The sequence below is a fragment of the Salvelinus namaycush genome, chromosome 40 (genome assembly GCF_016432855.1).
Source record: "Salvelinus namaycush isolate Seneca chromosome 40, SaNama_1.0, whole genome shotgun sequence".
Lineage (NCBI taxonomy): Eukaryota > Metazoa > Chordata > Actinopteri > Salmoniformes > Salmonidae > Salvelinus > Salvelinus namaycush.
Window position 1 is genome coordinate 1,108,399 of NC_052346.1, and position 20,801 is coordinate 1,129,199.

General features: G+C 41.4%; 1 protein-coding gene across 1 annotated transcript; it reads right to left on the reverse strand.

The window, feature by feature from the left end:
- Window positions 1-915: 915 nt before the first annotated feature.
- Window positions 916-20,674, reverse strand: LOC120033588 (pleckstrin homology domain-containing family A member 3-like). Its single transcript, XM_038980001.1, has 8 exons — window positions 20,347-20,674; window positions 16,892-17,008; window positions 16,487-16,642; window positions 12,088-12,233; window positions 8,665-8,838; window positions 4,617-4,660; window positions 4,275-4,390; window positions 916-2,251 (listed from the first exon to the last, which is right to left on the reverse strand). The coding sequence occupies exons 1-8, from the start codon at window positions 20,384-20,386 to the stop codon at window positions 2,118-2,120; spliced, it is 927 nt and encodes a 308-aa protein (XP_038835929.1). The 5' UTR covers window positions 20,387-20,674; the 3' UTR covers window positions 916-2,117.
- Between the last annotated feature and the right edge of the window lie 127 nt (window positions 20,675-20,801).

Here is a 20,801-nt window from a genome sequence, read left to right on the forward strand (position 1 = left end):
ATTTCCTTGATTCCTTGCATCCTCTCTCGTTGCCTCCTTCTCAAAAACCATTGGATGAGATCAGAAAGGAGGGACCTCCCTTCTGATCTTTCAAACCCCAAAAGGAGGCAGAAGGACACAAGGAAAGGCAATTGAGATTCTCATTGTGTGACATTTAGTAAATTGGTCTCCTTCACAGTGGCAGGTGCGTGCAACCTTGGAGTTCAGGTGCTTGAAATCATCAATATGTCAGCAGCACCCCCTGCTGGCATAGATATGTGGCTGTGTCACTTCATTGTCGGTTCTCTCTGAGAAGCTTTCAGACTAAAACTGTCTGGCATCTGAAATTCTGTCACAGATAATGAATGCATTGCATAATTCATCGTATTCTTAAGATGAAAAGGGGTTAGGTTATTTGTGACAGCCTTTCAGAATAGAGAGACACAACTGTCCAATATGACATGTTTCTGTCAGATACACCAAGGGGGCGATATTCATAAAACATTTTAGCCTAGTAGTACTGATCTAGAATCGGCACCCTCCTACCCATATAATTTTATTCATTATGATCTAAAAGGCAAAACTGATCCTAGATCAGCACTTCTACACTATGAAGATGAGCCCTGCTTCTCATTGCAACATATTTCCTAAGGACATTTTCATAGTGCTAAATAATTGTGGGAAGTGCAAAAATTGCCATAACCCTCATTATATAATCTGGCAGCATAGTTTAATTAGGAACTTTTCTTCAACAATGTGTGTTATAAAGAGGTGACTATTCATGCATTGTTCAGTAAAATAAAAATGTAATCACCTGCAAGATTGAGGTTTACAGTAGTTTTGGACTTTTGGACTACGAAAACATCGACCTTTCGTCTTCTGTCAGATTAAATACAGTATTATGATACAATCAATGTAGAAATGATATACAAACAAGTGATTTCACTTCATTTTTAAGACGCATCTTTACATTTCAAACATCAACATCATATCATACAGTCACAGAACTCCTTCCATGCCCAGAATCTCTGTAAGGCATTACTCTTTTTTGGTGGATGTCATGAATGGCAAATATAACTTTAAAAGATAGCAATAAAAAGTGTCTGTCACATAGCAATATGGTGAACACTGGGGGCGTGCCAAGTTTAAAATATTGGGCAAGTTTGTTTTGCATCTCCCAGTGACTTGGGAGGGTGGAGATTTCACTTTAGGACCAATGGAATGGTCTAAAATAGACAAACTCTGCCCTCCGGTGTACCAGGAGATGCATGCCAACTCAGCCCATTGATGAAAATGTAACCACATCCACACATTCTGAATTGGTCCTTGGCACAGTTAGCAACCCTAACATTTAAGGGATTACGTTGCATATCAAACAAACCAAACATTTTATTCTGCAATAATAACATAACACTTCTTGGAATAGTACAAACATTCAAAAAGGACTTTGTTCTGATCCATAATTCTTAAAGTGCAAAGCAAAGCTTCCACAGGAAAAAATACAATACTTTTTGAAAATACCATTAACGCATTGCCAAGCAGTGACTGCATTGCAGTATGTGAGCAATAAAAGCTGGGGAGTGTTCATTAGGCACTGAAGGGAAGAAAACGACAGGGAAGGACAACTAGAGTCCAACTAGAAACACTCATTTTCTTTTTTTAGTTTTACAACTTTTTTTTTCCATTGCGTGCCCTAATGAACACAACCTTAGTAACACCTCACATTACAGTAGCCTCATATCAGTCTAACTTCAGTGGAGTAACTGAAGTACCTGATACATTCAGCTCTGCAGAATTCAAAACTATTCACGCTTTAGCCAAGTCATTATTCATAAAAGATAGACAGTACTACGCCTACTGACCAGACGGACCAGTCACTTGACAGTAGACTACCAATCTCAACTCCAGGACCTGGATTCACAAAACACTTCTAAAGAAAAATTAAGAAGCTTCTTAAGAAAAAAAAAGAGAAAAAGTCCAGAAGATTGTTCATAAGTGCAATTCACAAACATATTCTTAATAATTCATGATTTTCTTATGAACCTTGTAAAATATATTATTTTGAAGGTTTGTGAATTCGGGCCCAGTCTCTCTTTATCTGAAGATACTGCAATGTATTTGGTGAGTGACAGGACAGGTCAGATGGACAGGTCAGTATCTGGAGTGTCTGACATAGCTCTGGGACTGGTAGGACTGATGGCACCACACTCCTCAGGGATACTGTGGGAGGAGTGCCCGTTCACACTGGCATTGAGACACAGCACAGCAGTGCCTGTATGGATGAGACAAAATGGAGACTAGGCTCATTTTCAGCAGGAGAATACAGGAGAAAGTATTTTGAAACGGAGGTGCCTCGTCATACATGAACTTGTCCAATTAGAATCCAAAGTGTTTCGGTACGTTGTGTCCTCCCCTACTACACACCAGCCCCGACTAACAACTTATAAAAAGGGAATGTATGTGTGCAAGAAAAATACTGAACTAACATAACAAAATGCTAAAAAATACACTTTTTATTTATTTCACCTTTACTTAACCAGGTAGGCTAGTTGAGAACAAGTTCTCATTTACAACTGCGACCTGGCCAAGATAAAGCAAAGCAGTGCGACACAAACAACAACACAGAGTTACACATGGAATAAACAAACATACCGTCAATAACACAATAGAAAAAAAGTATATATACAGTGTGTGCAAATTAGGTAAGATAAGGGAGGTAAGGCAATAAATAGGCCATAGTGGCGAAATAATTACAATTTAGCAATTAAACACTGGAGTGACAGATGTGCAGAAGATGAATGTGCAAGTAGAGATACTGGGGTGCAAAGGAGAAGAAAAAAAATAACAGTATAGGGATGCAGTAGTTGGATGGGCTATTTATAGATGGGCTATGTACAGGTGCAGTGATCTGTGAGCTGCTCTGACAGCTGGTGCTTAAAGCTAGCGAGGGAGATATGAGTCTCCATCTTCAGTGATTGTTGCAATTCGTTCCAGTCATTGGCAGCAGAGAACTGGAAGGACAGGCGGCCAAAAGAGGAATTGGCTTTGGGGGTGACCAGTGAAATATACCTGCTGGAGCGCTTGCTACTGGTGGGTGCTGTATGGTGACCAGTGAGCTGAGATAAGGCGGGGCTTTACCTAGCAAAGACTTCTAGATGACCTGGAGCCAGTGGGTCTGGCGACGAATATGAAGCGAGGGCCAGCCAACGAGAACATACAGGCCGCAGTGGTGGGTAATATATGGGCTTTGGTGACAAAACGGACGGCACTGTGATAGACTGCATCCAATTTCCTGAGTAGAGTGTTGGAGGCTATTTTATAAATGACATCGCCGAAGTCAAGGATCGGCAGGATAGTCAGTTTTACGAGGGTATGTTTGGCAGCATGAGTGAAGGATGCTTTGTTGCAAAATAGGAAGCCGATTCTAGATTTAATTTTGGATAGGAGATGCTTAATGTGAGTCTGGAAGGAGAGTTTACAGTCTAACCAGACACCTATTCTAAGTCAAGACCGTCCAGAGTAGTGATGCTGGACGGGCGGGCAGGTGCGGGCAGCGATCGGTTGAAGAGCATGCATTTAGTTTTACTTGCATTTAAGAGCAGTTGGAGGCCATGGAAGGAGAGTTGTATGGCATTGAAGCTTGTCTGGAGGTTAGTTAACACAGTGTCCAAAGAAGGGCAAGAAGTATACAGAATGGTGTCGTCTGCGTAGAGGTGGATCAAGGACATTGATATATACAGAAAAAAGGGTCAGCCCGAGAATTTAACCATGTAGTACCCCTATAGAGACTACCAGAGGTCCGGATAACAGGTCCTCTGAATTGACACGTTGAACTCTATCTGATAAGTAGTTGGGGAACTAGGCGAGGCAGTCATTTGAGGTAACCAAGGATGTTGAGTCTGCCTATAAGAATGTGGTGATTGACAGAGTCGAATGCCTTGGCCAGGTCGATGAATACAGCTGCACAGTATTGTCTCTTATCGATGGCGGTTATGATATCGTTTAGGACCTTGAGCGTGGCTGAGGTGCACCCATGACCAGCTCGGAAACCAGATTGCATAGCGGAGAAGGTACAGTGGGATTCGAAATGGTCGGTGATCTGTTTGTTAACTTGGCTTCCGAAGACCTTAGAAAGGCAGGGTAGGTATATGAATAAATAAAATGAAATCACATGGAAGATGTCTGGTATGTGAATTCACAAACATAGAGTCTGAGAAGTGACATAATTTGGTAATTACTGTAATGTTTGAGGGGAGCAGTGTGCGTGTGTGTGTTTGTTCATTCATATCTCTTACGGTCCATCTCATAAACACAGCTGTCACTGTGAGCCTCTGTGTCCGAACAAGTCCGTGTCCTCCTCTGGGTTGACCTTTGACCTGATAACACACCCTCCTTTGGCGGGAGACCAGACCTGGAAATGACAAAGGCTTCACTTAGAAACATAGCTCCAGGGTGAATTTTCCCCTAGATACAGATCTAGGATCAGCTTCCCCAACCCTAACCATTAGTGGGGGAAATATAAAACTGTCCCAAGATCAGCGTCTAAGGGCAAATTCACTCTACACCTAGAAGCACACGGGTAATGACAAGGACCTTTGTAGTAGAACCAGTGGAATGTTTTCTGTACGCAAGAATACCTGTCGAAATTGTACGTGCCCGGGTAACTTATGGACCGCTTCATCTGCAAATGAAAAAAGGAAATGGACACCGTTAGTACCTGTGCCTATCACTGAATATCAAGGACTTTAAAATTACAAAATATGATTCCTACATTGAGCCTATTCACAGCAGCATAAAAGCGAACATCCACAATTGTGGTATATTCCAAAACCGTTGTATCAAAAGTAAGTAACATAGGAAACTAAAACACAGTCCCTGTTCAAGTCTACAGAAGCCCGAGGCAAAAAAAAATAAAAAATTGTACACTCTTGGAATTCTCATTAGAACGACTTAGTATATCGTTTGAATGACTTAGTATCTTGTTCAAACGACTTTTAGTATATTCTTCAAACAATTTGTATCTCGTTTGTCATTCAAACGATAGTATCCATTTTAAACAAATTAGTATAAGTAGTTTCAACCACTTATCTCGTTTGAATGACTTAATTGTTATTTTGTCTAATTAGGCCTCATTTGTTACGTAGCTTGTCAGACCGTGTAATGATTGCTGCAGCCATTCCATCCATTGATATGATTATTCATTGACAGTTCTTTGATCATGCAGGGCTGCTTTTGAATGCCAGAGCATGTAAATAGGCCGCAGAGCGTAATTTGAGCAGATTTAAAAAATGGTGTCGGCCTTCTCTTCCGCTCCAATGTCACTCTGGTACTGCTCAGCCACAAGTTCTGGCCATGCTCTGCCTAGCATTTTTCGTTTCCTCTATCACTATTTCAATTAGGCCTATTCAGTTGTAATCATTTAGCCTACTCCACCCACAGTAGTCTATATCTAGTTTATATTCTACTTTCTAACTATAGGAAATGTAATTTCAATTTTGAAGGACTTCAAATGTATTAACAGATGTTTTAGGTAGGCAATAAATAGGCTACTGTCAAATGTTTTTCTTGGAATAGAAACACCATAACATAAATCAATTTAATTAAGCTATAATCTCAGAAATAAATAGTAAATAAAAGGCCACTATGAGCTTCTTTTCATAAATAATCATCTCAAACTGCCACAGTCAATTGATTTTGCGCACAGCAACAAGCACCTACAAGCTTCACATGTGCAATGAGTGTGGGAAATGTGCTCTACAAATATATTTGAATTATTATAAAAGACAGAAAAATACACATGTAAAAGCTTAATTACATAAAGGAATAGTAGTGAGAATATAGACAAGAGAAAAGAGGTACGTAATATATTTGAAAAGCCTCAAATTGAAAAATGCATTGAGATAAAGCCGTCACCTTGTGTGGATGTTATTTCAAAAAAATCTATTACATTTAAGTAGGGACCGGCACAGAGTCCAGCAGGACAGTGTCACAAGGCTGCATAGTCGTAGGCCTACACTTCACCATTGCTGTACGGAATACACAGCCGTCCTTGATTGTGAGCTAGAATTAAATGTGTGCAACACTACACGTAAACAACGGTTTTCCATCAATAGAATCAATGTAGGGAGGTAACGTGATATACGAAAATTGCTTAGACCGCATTTACCGGTAGGACTAGTTATCTTACGCGCTCTGGCAGAGAAATAGCCTGTGAGTTCTTTAACAGTAGCCTAAAGTAAAGTATCCATCACCAACAAATTCATGAATTTCCGAGATAATAGGCTGGTTTATGCTGCGAACAACATGCTTTTATCAGGCTACCAAAATCACCTACAAAAACAGGTTCGTGATAGGCCTTTAATTTAATAGTTAATAGCCCACAGTTTACAATAACAGGAAAAAATGTATTTAAATCACTGAAATAAAATGAAGCGGTAGTAAACTTTCATGACATTTAATTTAATCTTTAGTGTTGGCTAATGGTTTACTGAAACATAAGGAAGCTATCTGATTTTCAAATCGCACCGATGACAATAACCTACTAACTTGATGGAAAGGCAAAAAATATATATTGATTTGAAAGCATCCTTGAGAAGGAGCGCTTGAGAGGGAGAACCATGTGCAATGGATGGAGTGTTGCTAAATAAATCCTTGCATTGCAGGGATCCACTTGATTTTTGAATGACTACCTCATCTATGTACCTCACACATACAAATAATTGTAAGGTCCCACAGTCAAGCAGTGAATTTCAAACAGTTTCAACCACAAAGACCAGGGAGGTTTTCCTATGACTCGCAAAGAAGTGCACCTATTGGTAGATGGATTAAAAAAAATACAAAAAAACAGACATTGAATATCCCTTTGAGCATGGTGAAGTTATTAATTACACTTTGGATGGTGCATCAACACACACAGTCAATACAAACATACAGACGTCCTTCCTAACTTAGTTGTCAGGGATTTCAGCATGAGGCCAATGGTGAGTTTAAAACAGTTACAGAGTTTAATGGCTGTGATAGGAGAAAACTGAGGATCAATCAACAACATTGTAGTTACTCCACAATACTAACCTAATTGACAGAGTGAAAAGGAAGCCTGTACATAATAAAAATATTCCAAAACATGGAAGGCACTAAAGGCAGTAAAGTAGACACTAAAGTAATAATGCAAAAAATGTGGCAAAGCAATTAACTTTTTTCCTGATTACAAAGTGTTATGTTTGGGGCAAATCCAATACATTACTGAGTACCACTCTCCATATTTGCAAGCATAGTGGTGGCTGCATCATGTTATGGGTATGCTTGTAATCATTAAGGACTGGGGAGTTTTCCAGGATAAAAAAGAAACAGAATGGAGCTAAGCACAGGCAAAATCCTAGAGGAAAACCTGGTTCAGTCTACTTTCCACCAGACACTGGGAGATGAATTCAACTTTCAGCAGGACAATAACCTAAAACAAAAGGCCAAATCTACACTGGAGTTGTTTACCATGTTCATGAGTGGCCAAGTTACAGTTTTGACTTAAATCTGCTTGAAAATCTATGGCAAGACCTCAAAATGGTTGTTTAGCAATGATAAACAACCAATTTGACGGCACTTGAAGAATTTAGAAAAGAATAATGAGCAAATATTGCACAATCCAGGTGAGGAAAGCTCTCAGACTTACCCAGAAAGACTCACATCTGTAATTGCTCCCAAAGGTATAACATGTATTAACTCAGGAGGTTGAATACTTATCTAATCAAGATATTAGTGTTTCAATTATCAATCATTTTTTTACAAATGTTATAATTTTTCTTCCAATTTGACTTTACAAAGTATTTTGTGTAGATCGTTTCCATTTTAATCCCACTTTGTAACAACAAAATGTTGAAAAAGTCAAGTGGTGTAAATAGTTTCTGAAGGTATTGTAATTAAACAGTATTTTAGGGAGTGCAGATTACCAGCGTAGAGCTGTTTTTACGCAATAATCTGTGTTCTCTTTTGGTGATATCACCATTGCGCATGCACTTGGTGACAGTGTGTTAGATTACAGCCAAAAATTGTTTTGTTGGGTTTGTAGTGAGTCTCTTATAGAACGTCTGATAATTCAGTTGCCTGAGTAATTCAGTTTTATAGACAGCATATTCTTGTACAGTAAAAGCACCTCCCTTGTCCACTGGGTGGATGATTATAGAGGTGTCATTCTGCAGATTTAGGGGCTTGTTTCTCAGAGCGGGTAAAGTTATTCCTAACATGGGGATATGAAATGCAAATCTTTGAAATTGTTGCATGTTGAGTTTATATTCTTGTTTAGCATACATAGGGGACTGTATAGCTATGCTTTGGATCAAGTCAAGCAAGGATGAAACAGATAAGAAGAGATAAGAGATAAAGAGATAAGACATCTGGGTAGTGTTCATTAGGCACCAAATGGGAGAAAACGGATTGAAACGGAGTGACAACCTGTAATTTTCCAATACGAAATGCTCATTTTGCAATATGTTTAAAAACGTTGTCTGTTGCATGCCTTAATGAACACACCCCTGTGATGAAGCTGTACAGAACATGGTGAAGTTGCCCCTAGACATTGATCATGGGTCAAGTGTTGCATTTTCCCCACTAATTGGATTGGGGAGGGGAATCTGATCCAAGATCTGTACCTAGGGGAACCTTCACTAGACAGTACATTGAATACCATCCTACCCGGGCCATCTGTATTGGGGACGGAGAAACAGGGGACATCATCATATCGTCTGGAGGGTTCAACAGCACCATGTCTGTCTTGAACTTGGAGTTGGCCATCTTCATACATTCTTCCAGTGTTTTGATGAAGGTGTTACACGTGGCACTCAGTAAAGAGGAGGCCTCATTCAGAGTCTGGAGCAACAAAGAAAAGACAAGGAGAGGCGAATCAGTCAACTACAATTGGAGATTGGGCACGGACAAAAATAAAAGACATAAATATACACAATATTAAGCCTAATATACACTGCTCAAAAAAATAAAGGGAACACTTAAACAACACAATGTAACTCCAAGTCAATCACACTTCTGTGAAATCAAACTGTCCACTTAGGAAGCAACACTGATTGACAATACATTTCACATGCTGTTGTGCAAATGGAATAGACAACAGGTGGAAATTATTGGCAATTAGCAAGACACCCCCAATAAAGGAGTGGTTCTGCAGGTGGTGACCACAGACCACTTCTCAGTTCCTATGCTTCCTGGCTGATGTTTTGGTCACTTTTGAATGCTGGCGGTGCTTTCACTCTAGTGGTAGCATGAGACGGAGTCTACAACCCACACAAGTGGCTCAGGTAGTGCAGCTCATCCAGGATGGCACATCAATGCGAGCTGTGGCAAGAAGGTTTGCTGTGTCTGTCAGCGTAGTGTCCAGAGCATGGAGGCGCTACCAGGAGACAGGCCAGTACATCAGGAGACGTGGAGGAGGCCGTAGGAGGGCAACAACCCAGCAGCAGGACCGCTACCTCCGCCTTTGTGCAAGGAGGAGCACTGCCAGAGCCCTGCAAAATGACCTCCAGCAGGCCACAAATGTGCATGTGTCTGCTCAAATGGTCAGAAACAGACTCCATGAGGGTGGTATGAGGGCCCGACGTCCACAGGTGGGGGTTGTGCTTACAGCCCAACACCGTGCAGGACGTTTGGCATTTGCCAGAGAACACCAAGATTGGCAAATTCGCCGTCATGGTGTGGGGTGGCATTTCTTTGGGGGGCCGCACAGCCCTCCATGTGCTCGCCAGAGGTAGCCTGACTGCCATTAGGTACCGAGATGAGATCCTCAGACCCCTTGTGAGACCATATGCTTGTGCGGTTGGCCCTGGGTTCCTCCTAATGCAAGACAATGCTAGACCTCATGTGGCTGGAGTGTGTCAGCAGTTCCTGCAAGAGGAAGGCATTGATGCTATGGACTGGCCCGCCCGTTCCCCAGACCTGAATCCAATTGAGCACATCTGGGACATCATGTCTCGCTCCATCCACCAACGCCACGTTGCACCACAGACTGTCCAGGAGTTGGCGGATGCTTTAGTCCAGGTCTGGGAGGAGATCCCTCAGGAGACCATCCGCCACCTCATCAGGAGCATGCCCAGGCATTGTAGGGAGGTCATACAGGCGCGTGGAGGCCACACACACTACTGAGCCTCATTTTGACTTGTTTTAAGGACATTACATCAAAGTTGGATCAGCCTGTAGTGTGGTTTTCCACTTTAATTTTGAGTGTGACTCCAAATCCAGACCTCCATGGGTTGATAAATTTGATTTCCATTGATCATTTTTGTGTGATTTTGTTGTCAGCACATTCAACTATGTAAAGAAAAAAGTATTTAATAAGAATATTTCATTCATTCAGATCTAGGATGTGTTATTTTAGTGTTCCCTTTATTTTTTTGAGCAGTGTATTACTACATGTGCCTCAGGCCTTCTTAGGTGGTGTGAAGAAACTACTCCTTAAATTGGCAACACAATTTGTTACTAAAAAGTGCTTGAAGAGTTTACAACGCTCCAAACTACAACCATTTTAGTCACATTTCACGACCCTTTGACTTGGCTGTGAAGGTTACATTTTTAAAATTGGACATACCGGTGAGAGTTGCACATTTTACCTGGTCACCTCAATCAAAACTTCAAATGTTTTGGGTGGATAAACCCATGCTTTTGTCAAACAGTAAAGTGCATTATCCTCATGGTTCCTGTAATGAAATTGTCTGGCCTGCCACTGTGCCTGTTTTGATGGGGCCGGCTGATGCAATGAGTGAGTCTCTCACACCCTCTTCTCCCCCCTCGTGCACCCCGAAAAAATGCATTATGATTGTATAACATTTAAAAATGTAATTGCGGGGGTAAAACAACTTTGGAAGCAAGCCGCTGTCCATGCAAAAAATAGGAGGATCTCGGCTTTCTGTAGGTATACTTATTATTTCTCAACTCTCAATATTTAGCTCAAAGCACACTGTTTTACAATCAAGATGTCTGATATGGCTTTGAAATACGGAGCGTGCGAACTGCATATCAGCCATCACGAGTGCACTAGGCCTCATTGGGAACATTTAATATACTGTTAGATTAATACATGGCAACACAAGCAGTAGGTGTTATATTTTTAGTCAGCAATCTAGCTAATGTGTTTGAAATGTTCACTCCCTTAGGTGGTGAATTAGTACCAATTTAATTCTGGAGTCCTATTTTGACAGTAAAACATAACAATAATTAATTATCAACCATTCATGACAATCACTGGATTATGTTACATATCAAAAATATATTATATTCCTGCTTGGACATGTTATATGTAACAACGTATTTATTGAATACTATATCAGTCCATTACACTAGCATTGTACATCTAAATTACTTTCTATTGCGTGACCCCGACCAAATTGCTGCTAGTGCCACCAACTGAAAAAGTTACTGGCTCCAGTGCCACCAGGGGGAAACGTTAGTCTGGAGCTCTGGCTCAACCCTGGGCTTGCAGACACACCAAACACCCACGATGAGTGCCTTGCTCAAAGGCACAACTGCAGTACCAGCTTGCACCAGATATTTTCTCGCCAGCCCAGGGATTCACACCGGCAACCGTCCAGATCTTGGCCTGTCGCTCTGATCTCGAGTACAGTGGCACTACCACGACTTCATTTGGCGTAGATGAAGAGTAAAAGAGCAAATGGGGAAAGGTGGATACCTAGTCAGTTGTATAACTGAATGCATTCAACTGAAATGTGTCTTTCGCATTTAACCCAACCCCTCTGATTCAGAGAGGTGCGGGGGGGCTGGCATAATCGACATCCACGTCTTCGGCGCCCGGGGAACGGTGGGTTAACTGCCTTGTTCAGGGGCAGAACGACAGATTTTTACCTCATCAGCTCAGGGATTCCATCTAGCAACCTTTCGGTTACTGGCCCAATACTCTAACCACTAGGCTACCTGCCGCCACGCTGGTGATTTCTGACAGCCAACACTAGGGCTGCATCCCAATGGCACCCTATTCCATACAGTGCACTACTTTTGACCAGGGCCCATAGGTCTCCGGGCAAAATAAGTGCAGTATGTAGGAAATAGGGTGCCATTTGGGACACAGCCTAGCTAAAACCATGCAGGTATAGTTACCTCCGAGCTGGAATTGGAGTGGTCTCCTTCCTGGTCCTCCTGGCCCACAGACTCCTGTATTGTGTGGACCTGCTGCATTAGCAAGTCACAGTAGAGACGCAGCTCGGACATCTTCGTTTTCAGAGATTCTGTCGTCTCTGTTATTTCTTCCAATAAAAAAAACAGAACACTGTTATGTTAGTGAGAGGCCCTTTAAGGTAAGGTACTGTAACTCTAGCCTGGTCAGTGGTCCTAGATCTGTTGGTGCTCTTCAGTTTCCCCCTAGGATTTTTTCCAGCAGCAGTGTCAGAGTTAGCGGTGAGGGGGGTCTCCCTGCGGGGGAGATGGGGTCTTTCTGGGGCATACATCTATACATCTCCATATTTTTTTTACCATTGCGGCCACGATTGCGATATGCTTGAAGGGGAAACACAGCCATTTCCAACTTCATTGCTGTCATTTGGCATCACAATTCCATAAGGATTAGTCAGCAAGAGAGCATAAACAGACTGACATCCAGGTTAAGGTAACACATGATCACTCATCTAAGTTCGGTTCCCTTTTTAAGGGCAATGTGAACACAAAGCTCCCCAGGTTCACTTGTCATTATTCCCGCACCACACAGACTACTGCAACACTTCCCCTGCCATGCCCCTCACATTGGTGCCACAAAACAGAGATGATGATGAGAAAGTTCGTGGGGAAAACATGTCCGTTTTTGGATATTGATTAGCGATTTTCAAGGATGGAGAGAAATTCCCAAATATGTGTAGAGATTTGTACTGATTATTTGTTTGCAATATGTGATCTAATCCAATGTAGATTTGGCCATGTGTTTTAAGGTTATTGTTCTGCTGAAAGTGAAATTCATTTAAGCAATTATTTTACTCCTGAACGTATTTAGGCTTGCCATACCAAAGGGGTTGAATACTTATTGACTCGAGACATTTCATTTGTAAACATTTCAGAAAAACATAATTCCACATAGACATTATTGGGTATTGTTTGTAGGCCTGCGAGAGAAAAATTCAGGTTTACCAAATAAATTACTGGGAGCTTGAGTGTGCGGCTCTCTTTATTTTTATAGCCTACAAATGAAGGATGTAACACATCAAAACATGTAAAAAGTCAAGGGGTGTGAATACTTTCTGAAGGCACTGTACATGAATGATCACAATACAAGTTCAAAGACGGCCGCAATTAGAAAAAAATGAAAAACTAGATTGTGCTGATTTATAGGTACATTGTATCACGTCACAGATTAAAAACTCTGTGGATAGTGCCCAAACAAAGACTTCATATCTGAATTCCGCCATCTTTATGCACCTTCGCCATTACAGCATTATTTAATCTGCAGTATTCTTCTGCTATTTATTCTGTTACCAATAATATTTACATGCTAATATTATGTTCTGATTAGAATTGTCTCATCTTTTAACTAAATGCAATCTATTAGCTTTCAAAATGTTAGTTTTGAAGTTTTATTAGTTGTATTTATGGGATACACATGGTATACATCGTCCAACGAAATGCTTACTTGGAGGTTCCTTCTCGACAATGCAACAATAAGAAATAATAAAATATAAAGTAAATGGCTTAGTAGAATAGAATAAATATTTTAGCATTGGTATAATACAGGAAGTCTAATATTTACAAGTGTATTGTGGAAGGGGGGCAGGGCAGTGTTTAATCTGAGCAGTATAATAAGAGCCTGGTAGCAGCAGTTGTGAAATGTGTGTAGCATGAACGTAAACTCAGCAAAAAAAAGAAACGCCCTCTCACTGTCAACTGCGTTCATTTTCAGCAAACTTAACATGTGTAAATATTCATATGAACATAAGATTCAACAGACATAAACTGATCAAGTTCCACAGACATGTGACTAACAGAAATGGAATAGTGTCCCTGAACAAAAAGGGGGGTTAAAATCAAAAGTAACAGTCAGTATCTGGTGTGGCCACCAGCTGCATTAACTACTGCAGTGCATCTCCTCCTCATGGACTGCACCAGATTTGCCAGTTCTTGCTGTGAGATGTTACCCCACTCTTCCACCAAGGCACCTGCAAGTTCCCTGACATTTCTGGGGGGAATGGCCCTAGCTCTCACCCTCCGATCCAACAGGTCCCGTCGTGCTCAATGGGATTGAGATCCGGGCACTTCGCTGGACATGGCAGAACACGGACAATTCCTGTCTTGCAGGAAATCACGCACAGAACGAGCAGTATGGCTGGTGGCATTGTCATACTGGACGGCCATGTTAGGATGAGCCTGCAGGAAGGGTACCACATGAGGGAGGAGGATGTCTTCCCTGTAACGCACAGCGTTGAGATTGCCTGCAATGACAACAAGCTCAGTCCATTGATGCTGTGACACTGCCTCAGAACACCCTCCACCTCCAAATCGATCCCGCTCCAGTGTACAGGCCTCGGTGTAACGCTCATTCCTTTGACGATAAACGCGAATCGGACCATTACCCCCTGGTGAGACAAAACCACGACTCATCAGTGAAGAGCAGTTTTTGCCAGTCCTGTCTGGTCCAGCAACGGTGGGTTTGTGCCCATAGGTGACGTTGTTGCCGGTGATGTCTGGTGAGGACCTGCCTTTACAACAGACCTTCAAGCCCTCAGTCCAGCCTCTCTCTATTGCGTACAGTCTGAGCACTGATGGAGGGATTGTGCGTTCCTGGTGTAACTCGGGCAGTTGTTGTTGCCATCATGTACCTGTCCCACAGGTGTGATGTTCAGATGTACCGATCCTGTGCAGGTGTTGTTACACGTGGTCTGCCACTGCGAGGATGATCAGCTGTCCATCCTGTCTCCCTGTAGCGCGGTCTTAGGTGTCTCACAGTAAGGACATTGCAATTTATTGCCATGGCCACATCTGCAGTCCTCATGCCTCCTTGCAGCATACCTAAGGCACGTTCACGCAGATGAGCAGGCACCCTGGGCATCTTTCTTTTGGTGTTTTTCAGAGTCAGTAGAAAGGCCTCTTTAGTGTCCTAAGTTTTCATAACTGTGACCTTAATTGCCTACCGTCTGTAAGCTGTTAGTGTCTTAACGACCATTCCACAGGTGCATGTTCATTAATTGTTTATGGTTCATTGAACAAGCATGGGAAACAGTGTTTAAACCCTTTACAATGAAGATCTGTGAAGTTATTTGGATTTTTACGAATTATCTTTTAAAGACAGGGTCCTGAAAAAGGTGCGGAGAATCAGAGCAGGTTGTGGCTGGGGGTGTGTGGGGTCCTTTACGATGGGGTCCTTCCTCAGGCAACATTTTGAGTAGATGTCCTGGATGGGTGGGAGTACGGTCCCAGTGATGTATTGGGCCATCTTCACCACCTGCTAGAGGGCATTGTGGTCGTGGACGGAGCAATTAACGTACCAGGCCGTGATGCAACTGGTCAGGACGCTCTCAAAGCGGTAAAACCTTGAGGACCCGGGGCAGCATACCGAATTTCTTCAGCCGCACTCTTGACAAGAGTGTAGTTGGTCCATGACAAGTCCTCGTGATGTGGACACAGAGGAACTTAAAACGTGTGACTCTCCTGCTTCCTCCTCTGGTTCCTGAAGTCAACAATCAACTAATTTGTTTTTCTGACGTTGAGGGAGAGGTTGTTGTCACGACGCCACAATGCCAGTTCACTTACAGTTGAAGTCGGAAGTTTCCATACACTTAGGTTAAAGTCATTAAAACTCATTTTTCAACCACTCCGCAAATTTTGTGTTAACAAACTATAGTTTTGGCAAGTTGGTTAGGACAGTTTACATACACCTTAGCCAACTACTTTTAAACTCAGTTTCACAATTCCTGACATTTAATCCTAGTAAAAATTCCCTGTCTTAGGTCAGTTAGGATCACCACTTTATTTTAAGAATGAGAAATGTCAGAATAATACTAGAGAGAATGATTTTTTTCAGCTTTTATTTCTTTCATCGCATTCCCAGTGGGTCAGAAGTTTACATACACTCAATTAGTATTTTGTAGCGTTGCCTTTAAATTGCTGAACTTGGGTCAAACGTTTCAGGTAGCCTTCCACAAGCTTCCCACAATAAGTTGGGTGAATTTTGGCCCATTTCTCCTGACAGAGCTGGTGTAACTGAGTCAGGTTTGTAGGCCTCCCTGCTCGCACACGCTTTTTCAGTTCTGCCCACACATTTTCTATAGGATTGAGGTCAAGGCTTTGTGATGGCTGTGTGAGTTATTTAGCTTCTTTTTTTTACCCCAAAGTTCACTTTAAAGAGGACTGCGATTGGTTATTTTAAAGAGGACAATATGTGAAAACACCCTAAAGGATAGGCCTATACAGTACATGTTCAATTAGGACACTGAATGAGAACGCATGAGGGTCAATGTGAGAGGGAGACAAGCACAAGGGAGATTAATGACAAACAAAGAAAACACTGCTGGGTCAGTACCTTTTTCTTTATTGGCCCTCGTGTCAGCAAGGCCGGCTTTGGAACTTCCAAGTGCCACAAGCCACTTCTGTCGTTCGGCAGCATTGACAGCTTTGACGTAAAAATGCTGCTCTCCTGGTATGATCAGTTCCAGTCTGTTATTGTCAGTGGGGTGAACTAATGAAAAATACATCAACACAACCCTTCAGCACAAGAATCAACCATAAATTGAGATTTCAATAGCAAATACTACCTGTACTGAGATTAGAGGGGTTTAACTGGCAATCTGGGATTTAAAAGAACAATGAAGCAGAAACCCTGCCAATGTTTGGGAAAACAGCTGAGGGATGGGAGTTGAGAAATGTAACCACTACCAAATTCATTGGGTGAGTGGCACAATATAGGCCTTTCAGAAACAAATCATACCTTTGATTTCACAGACGGACATCTTAATACTTCCTTTGCTCCCTTTGCAGACATCATCTTGAGAATCATAGTAGGAAATTATTCCATCGTCTAAAACAAACCAGCGTGGCTGCCACCCTGTAATCATTTCAGATGAGCTAGGTTAGTTCTTCTTGCACTGACAACTTCTGTTTTTACAGGTTGGTTCTTCCTGTGCAGACAACTGATGAATCAACATAGCTAGATATCAACACAACCAACCAGTATTACCAAGAACACCTAGTCAAACACTCTCTTCCAGGTAGCCTAAACTCAACTCCACAATTTACGATGGAGTTGAGCGGTGACTAGTGTGAGAAGGGGGCAATTGCGACCTGCAATTTGGGGCAGAATTGCACGTGGGCATTCTTGCATATGTAGGAATCCCTCTTTATACGTCTATTGGTCCATTTTTAAGCTAGGATTCCGGTACACAGGCGGGGGTTGGGGGCGCTCCAGTACAGTAGGTGGCGATAATGCACCATAACGATGGATGCCAACTGACAATAAACTCCACAGAAGAAGAGACGGGGAGACAACGGTCGCTAGCTATGGTAAACAGTGTCCTTCACTCCCGCCTGTCGTGCAATGTTTTCCTGCAGTTCTGTTAACAAGGGCAGTTCTTCGGCAGGCATTTAGGACAATAGGTGCTAGCTAGCAAGCTAGGACTCCGTTACACAGCAAGCAGCAGGCGGGATAGGTAGCTAGCTAGCACACCGGTAGACAGTATCCCTCGCCCCGGCCTGTCAGGCACTGCTTTTCTGCAGTTCTGTTAACAATGGTGAGGCCAGGTGTTTGGCAAGAGGGAGCAAAAGACACTGTGTGCTAGCTAGTTAACTGGGTCATTCCTACATTGCGGTGCATGTTCTGTCGCCAGGAAATATCAGTTCTTATTTAGTTTAAAATGTGATTCCAAAAAAATGTAAATATGAGATCAGGTGTCCTTTACCTTAAAAACACCAAAATATGGATATTGAAAGGGCATTTTATGCATTTTGAATACTTTTTCTGTGGATTTGGGTGTTTTTGCCATGTACCCAGGTGTTATTCATCAACTTCTAATAGAAATATAAGCCATAAAAAAATCCCCCCCCCCAAAAAGTCATTATTTTATAGTCCTAGTTAATAAAATCTCAAAGTTTTTTTTTCATGATTGTATTTATTTGTATTGCATTTAAAATGTTCTGTATTCTTGATATCACTTTCTACCTTGTTAGTTTGTAGTAATTCTCCTTTAAAGCTGTAATTTGTAACTGTTTGGGTGACCTGACCAAATTCACATAGAAATATGAGTTATAGAGATGAAATTGTCATAGAAAGCAAGTCTATGTGGGCTATTTCTATGCTTCCCATTCTTAAATTTAGTTTTAGCCTCAGTTTTGTACACCAGCTTCAAACAGTTGAAAATACAATATTTTTAGTTATGGAAAATATTTTTCACAACTGTTTAGATGGTACAATCATTCTCTACAACAACCTTGCTTATTTTGTCACATGAACTGAAAATAGCCCATTCTATTAGAATTTAAGCAACAGAAAATGACAGAGCGATTTCTGCATAGCACATCTTTAGACTTGCTTTCAAAGACAATGTCATATCCATAACTCCTATTTCTATGTTCATGTTGTTGTTTGGTGGGAAAACAATGGTGCAAAGCTAAATAAATATAAAACACTCGGTTTGATTTATTTTCCCATGTTTCATGACACTTGTCTGTCTCACACATGCATTTCCACCCTATTAGGCTAAATTATATAGAAAATGTAACACATTTTCTAAATGTTAAAATACATTTCATATAGAAGTTCAAAACCTGTTCAAATGTTTACCATTATGCTAGTTTAAGCTCAATCACCCACAGAGCTATGGCTAATTAAGGCTACACATTTCCACCCTGTTAGGTTCTACCTTGCCTAAATATCACTGTTTCCATGGTTAATTATGAATATCAGTCTGAAAGAAGTCGCTGTAAAAAAGACGCAATAGTCTCTACAAGGCAGAAAGTTTAATAAAATTATATTTACACTTAATTTACTGGTTGTACATGCTATTGGTTCTTTTGGCGGTAGGAGGTGGAGATAGGGTATCCACAGGAAAGTGTTGTTTACCCCACTATTTGTGGCGCGGTGGGTTCTGTCGCTTGTGTTTTTAATCTGTTGATGCATTGCACGTGATGCTCAATATGTAAAAAATAGCCGAACATAACCAAATGTAGTCGACCGAAGCACATTTCCTCACAATCAGCTGGAAGTGTTTGCCGTTCGGTTAGGCTCGGCCATATTGTGTAAGTGTTTGTCACATGCGAATTGCATCAGTATTGAAAATAAAAACCAGAAATACAAACAATAAACAGACCAGCATAGGCCTACTTAAGGTCGGGTTGATAACACTACTCTGGGAATATTTTGTCTCACGTTCCTATCTGCAAAAGGACCAACCACACGGACAACCGGTAAAGTATGATTTTATTCAGCACTCTGGCTCATAGAGGTTGTGAAAGGAAACTTTCCTGGTCCAAACGTTAATTTCTATGTCTAGGGTCTTTAGGCTAGGTTCCACCCTGTTATTATTATGCAATGACTGTATGGGGTTATGCACCTAAAATAGATCAAAGTGTCTTAGTTTGACCAATATGTTTTTCTGAAAGTCAAAGATGTCCTTTTCCTGAATAAAAAAATATATACAAATATTTGTTTTGTATTCTAAAGTTATGAGGTCCAAAAGGTACTGCAATGTAGGAATGACCCAACTAGGAGGACTCCGATGCACAGCAGGCGGGAGGCAGGGTGACACCGATAGATATCTAGGACACTGGTACAGTGTTCTTCACCCCCAAAAAACGTTGATAATACTTGTATTTCCCTTTTGACAATATTTTAATCACATAGACAATCAGGGGAAATCCAGAATATCAAAAGTGTCACAGAAGCATGAAGATGGCATATGGGGGGGGGGGGTGAATGCCCACATGCAGGAACGCCCCGAATTGCAGGTCGCAATCATACACAATTGACTAGTGTGGGCAGACTGGAACATCAACATCACATAAAAAAACGACTGATTTCAGCACCCAAAGAACAGCCCGCAATTACACACAACATTGGTAATTGTATGTGACAGCTCCAGTCCGCCCACAAGCACAGCACTAGTCACAGCCCAACTCCATCGTAAATCGTTGAGTTTAGTCGGTTAGTGCAAAGTTAGCTAGCTTATAAGTGTAGGTTGTAAGTTAGTAAGAATCGTATAAGTTAGTTACCTTACACATATATCAAATGACACAGCAAGGGCTGTGAAGGGCAGACAAGCAGAGGTAGGTTGTGTATCTAAGCTAACGTTAGCTTAGCTAAATTGAATGTCAGTGTGACAGCTATGCTAACGAGATAGTCAAGCTAGCTAGCTAAACTATGGACCAAACACATTAAATGCATAACGTTACCTGTCATATAATTTGTCCACTTATAGAGAACTCCTTCCATAATGAGCTTGCAGAAATACCACACGATCCACGTCCCCAAAAATCTCGTCACTAGCTAATACTGATAACGTACCAAAGCTAATAAGCCATTTAGCTTGCCAACTTCATGATGATAGCTAGCTAAAACCAAACTAAATATGTATGTTAACCTCACAGTATATAGTGCCATGTGAATGACTATGCGTCAGCCAACAACACAGTGTAAACTCCGTTCATTTTGTTATCGTTTTGTAATTGAACTAGCGTTGAATAAACAATTGCCAGCGGATTGCTTCCTAGCTAGCTAGCTATATTTGTAAACAAAAATAACGTCACGTCCGTTTTGAGCCTTCAAAATACAAGCTCTCGTTTGATTTAGATGCCTTCTTTACAAGCACAACTTTACACCCCGTAATTATCCTACATGGAAGAGATAA

Bases quoted from the DNA above. Each gene is read 5' to 3' on its own strand.
- LOC120033588 (XM_038980001.1), bottom strand. From the start codon at position 20,386: ATGGAAGGAGTTCTCTATAAGTGGACAAATTATATGACAG. The intron at 4,661-8,664 runs GTAGGATGGTAT...TTTCATTTGCAG, and splicing joins CCCCAATACAGATGGCCCGG to ATGAAGCGGTCCATAAGTTA. The intron at 2,252-4,274 runs GTAAGAGATATG...TCATCCATACAG, and splicing joins CTGTGTTTATGAGATGGACC to GCACTGCTGTGCTGTGTCTC.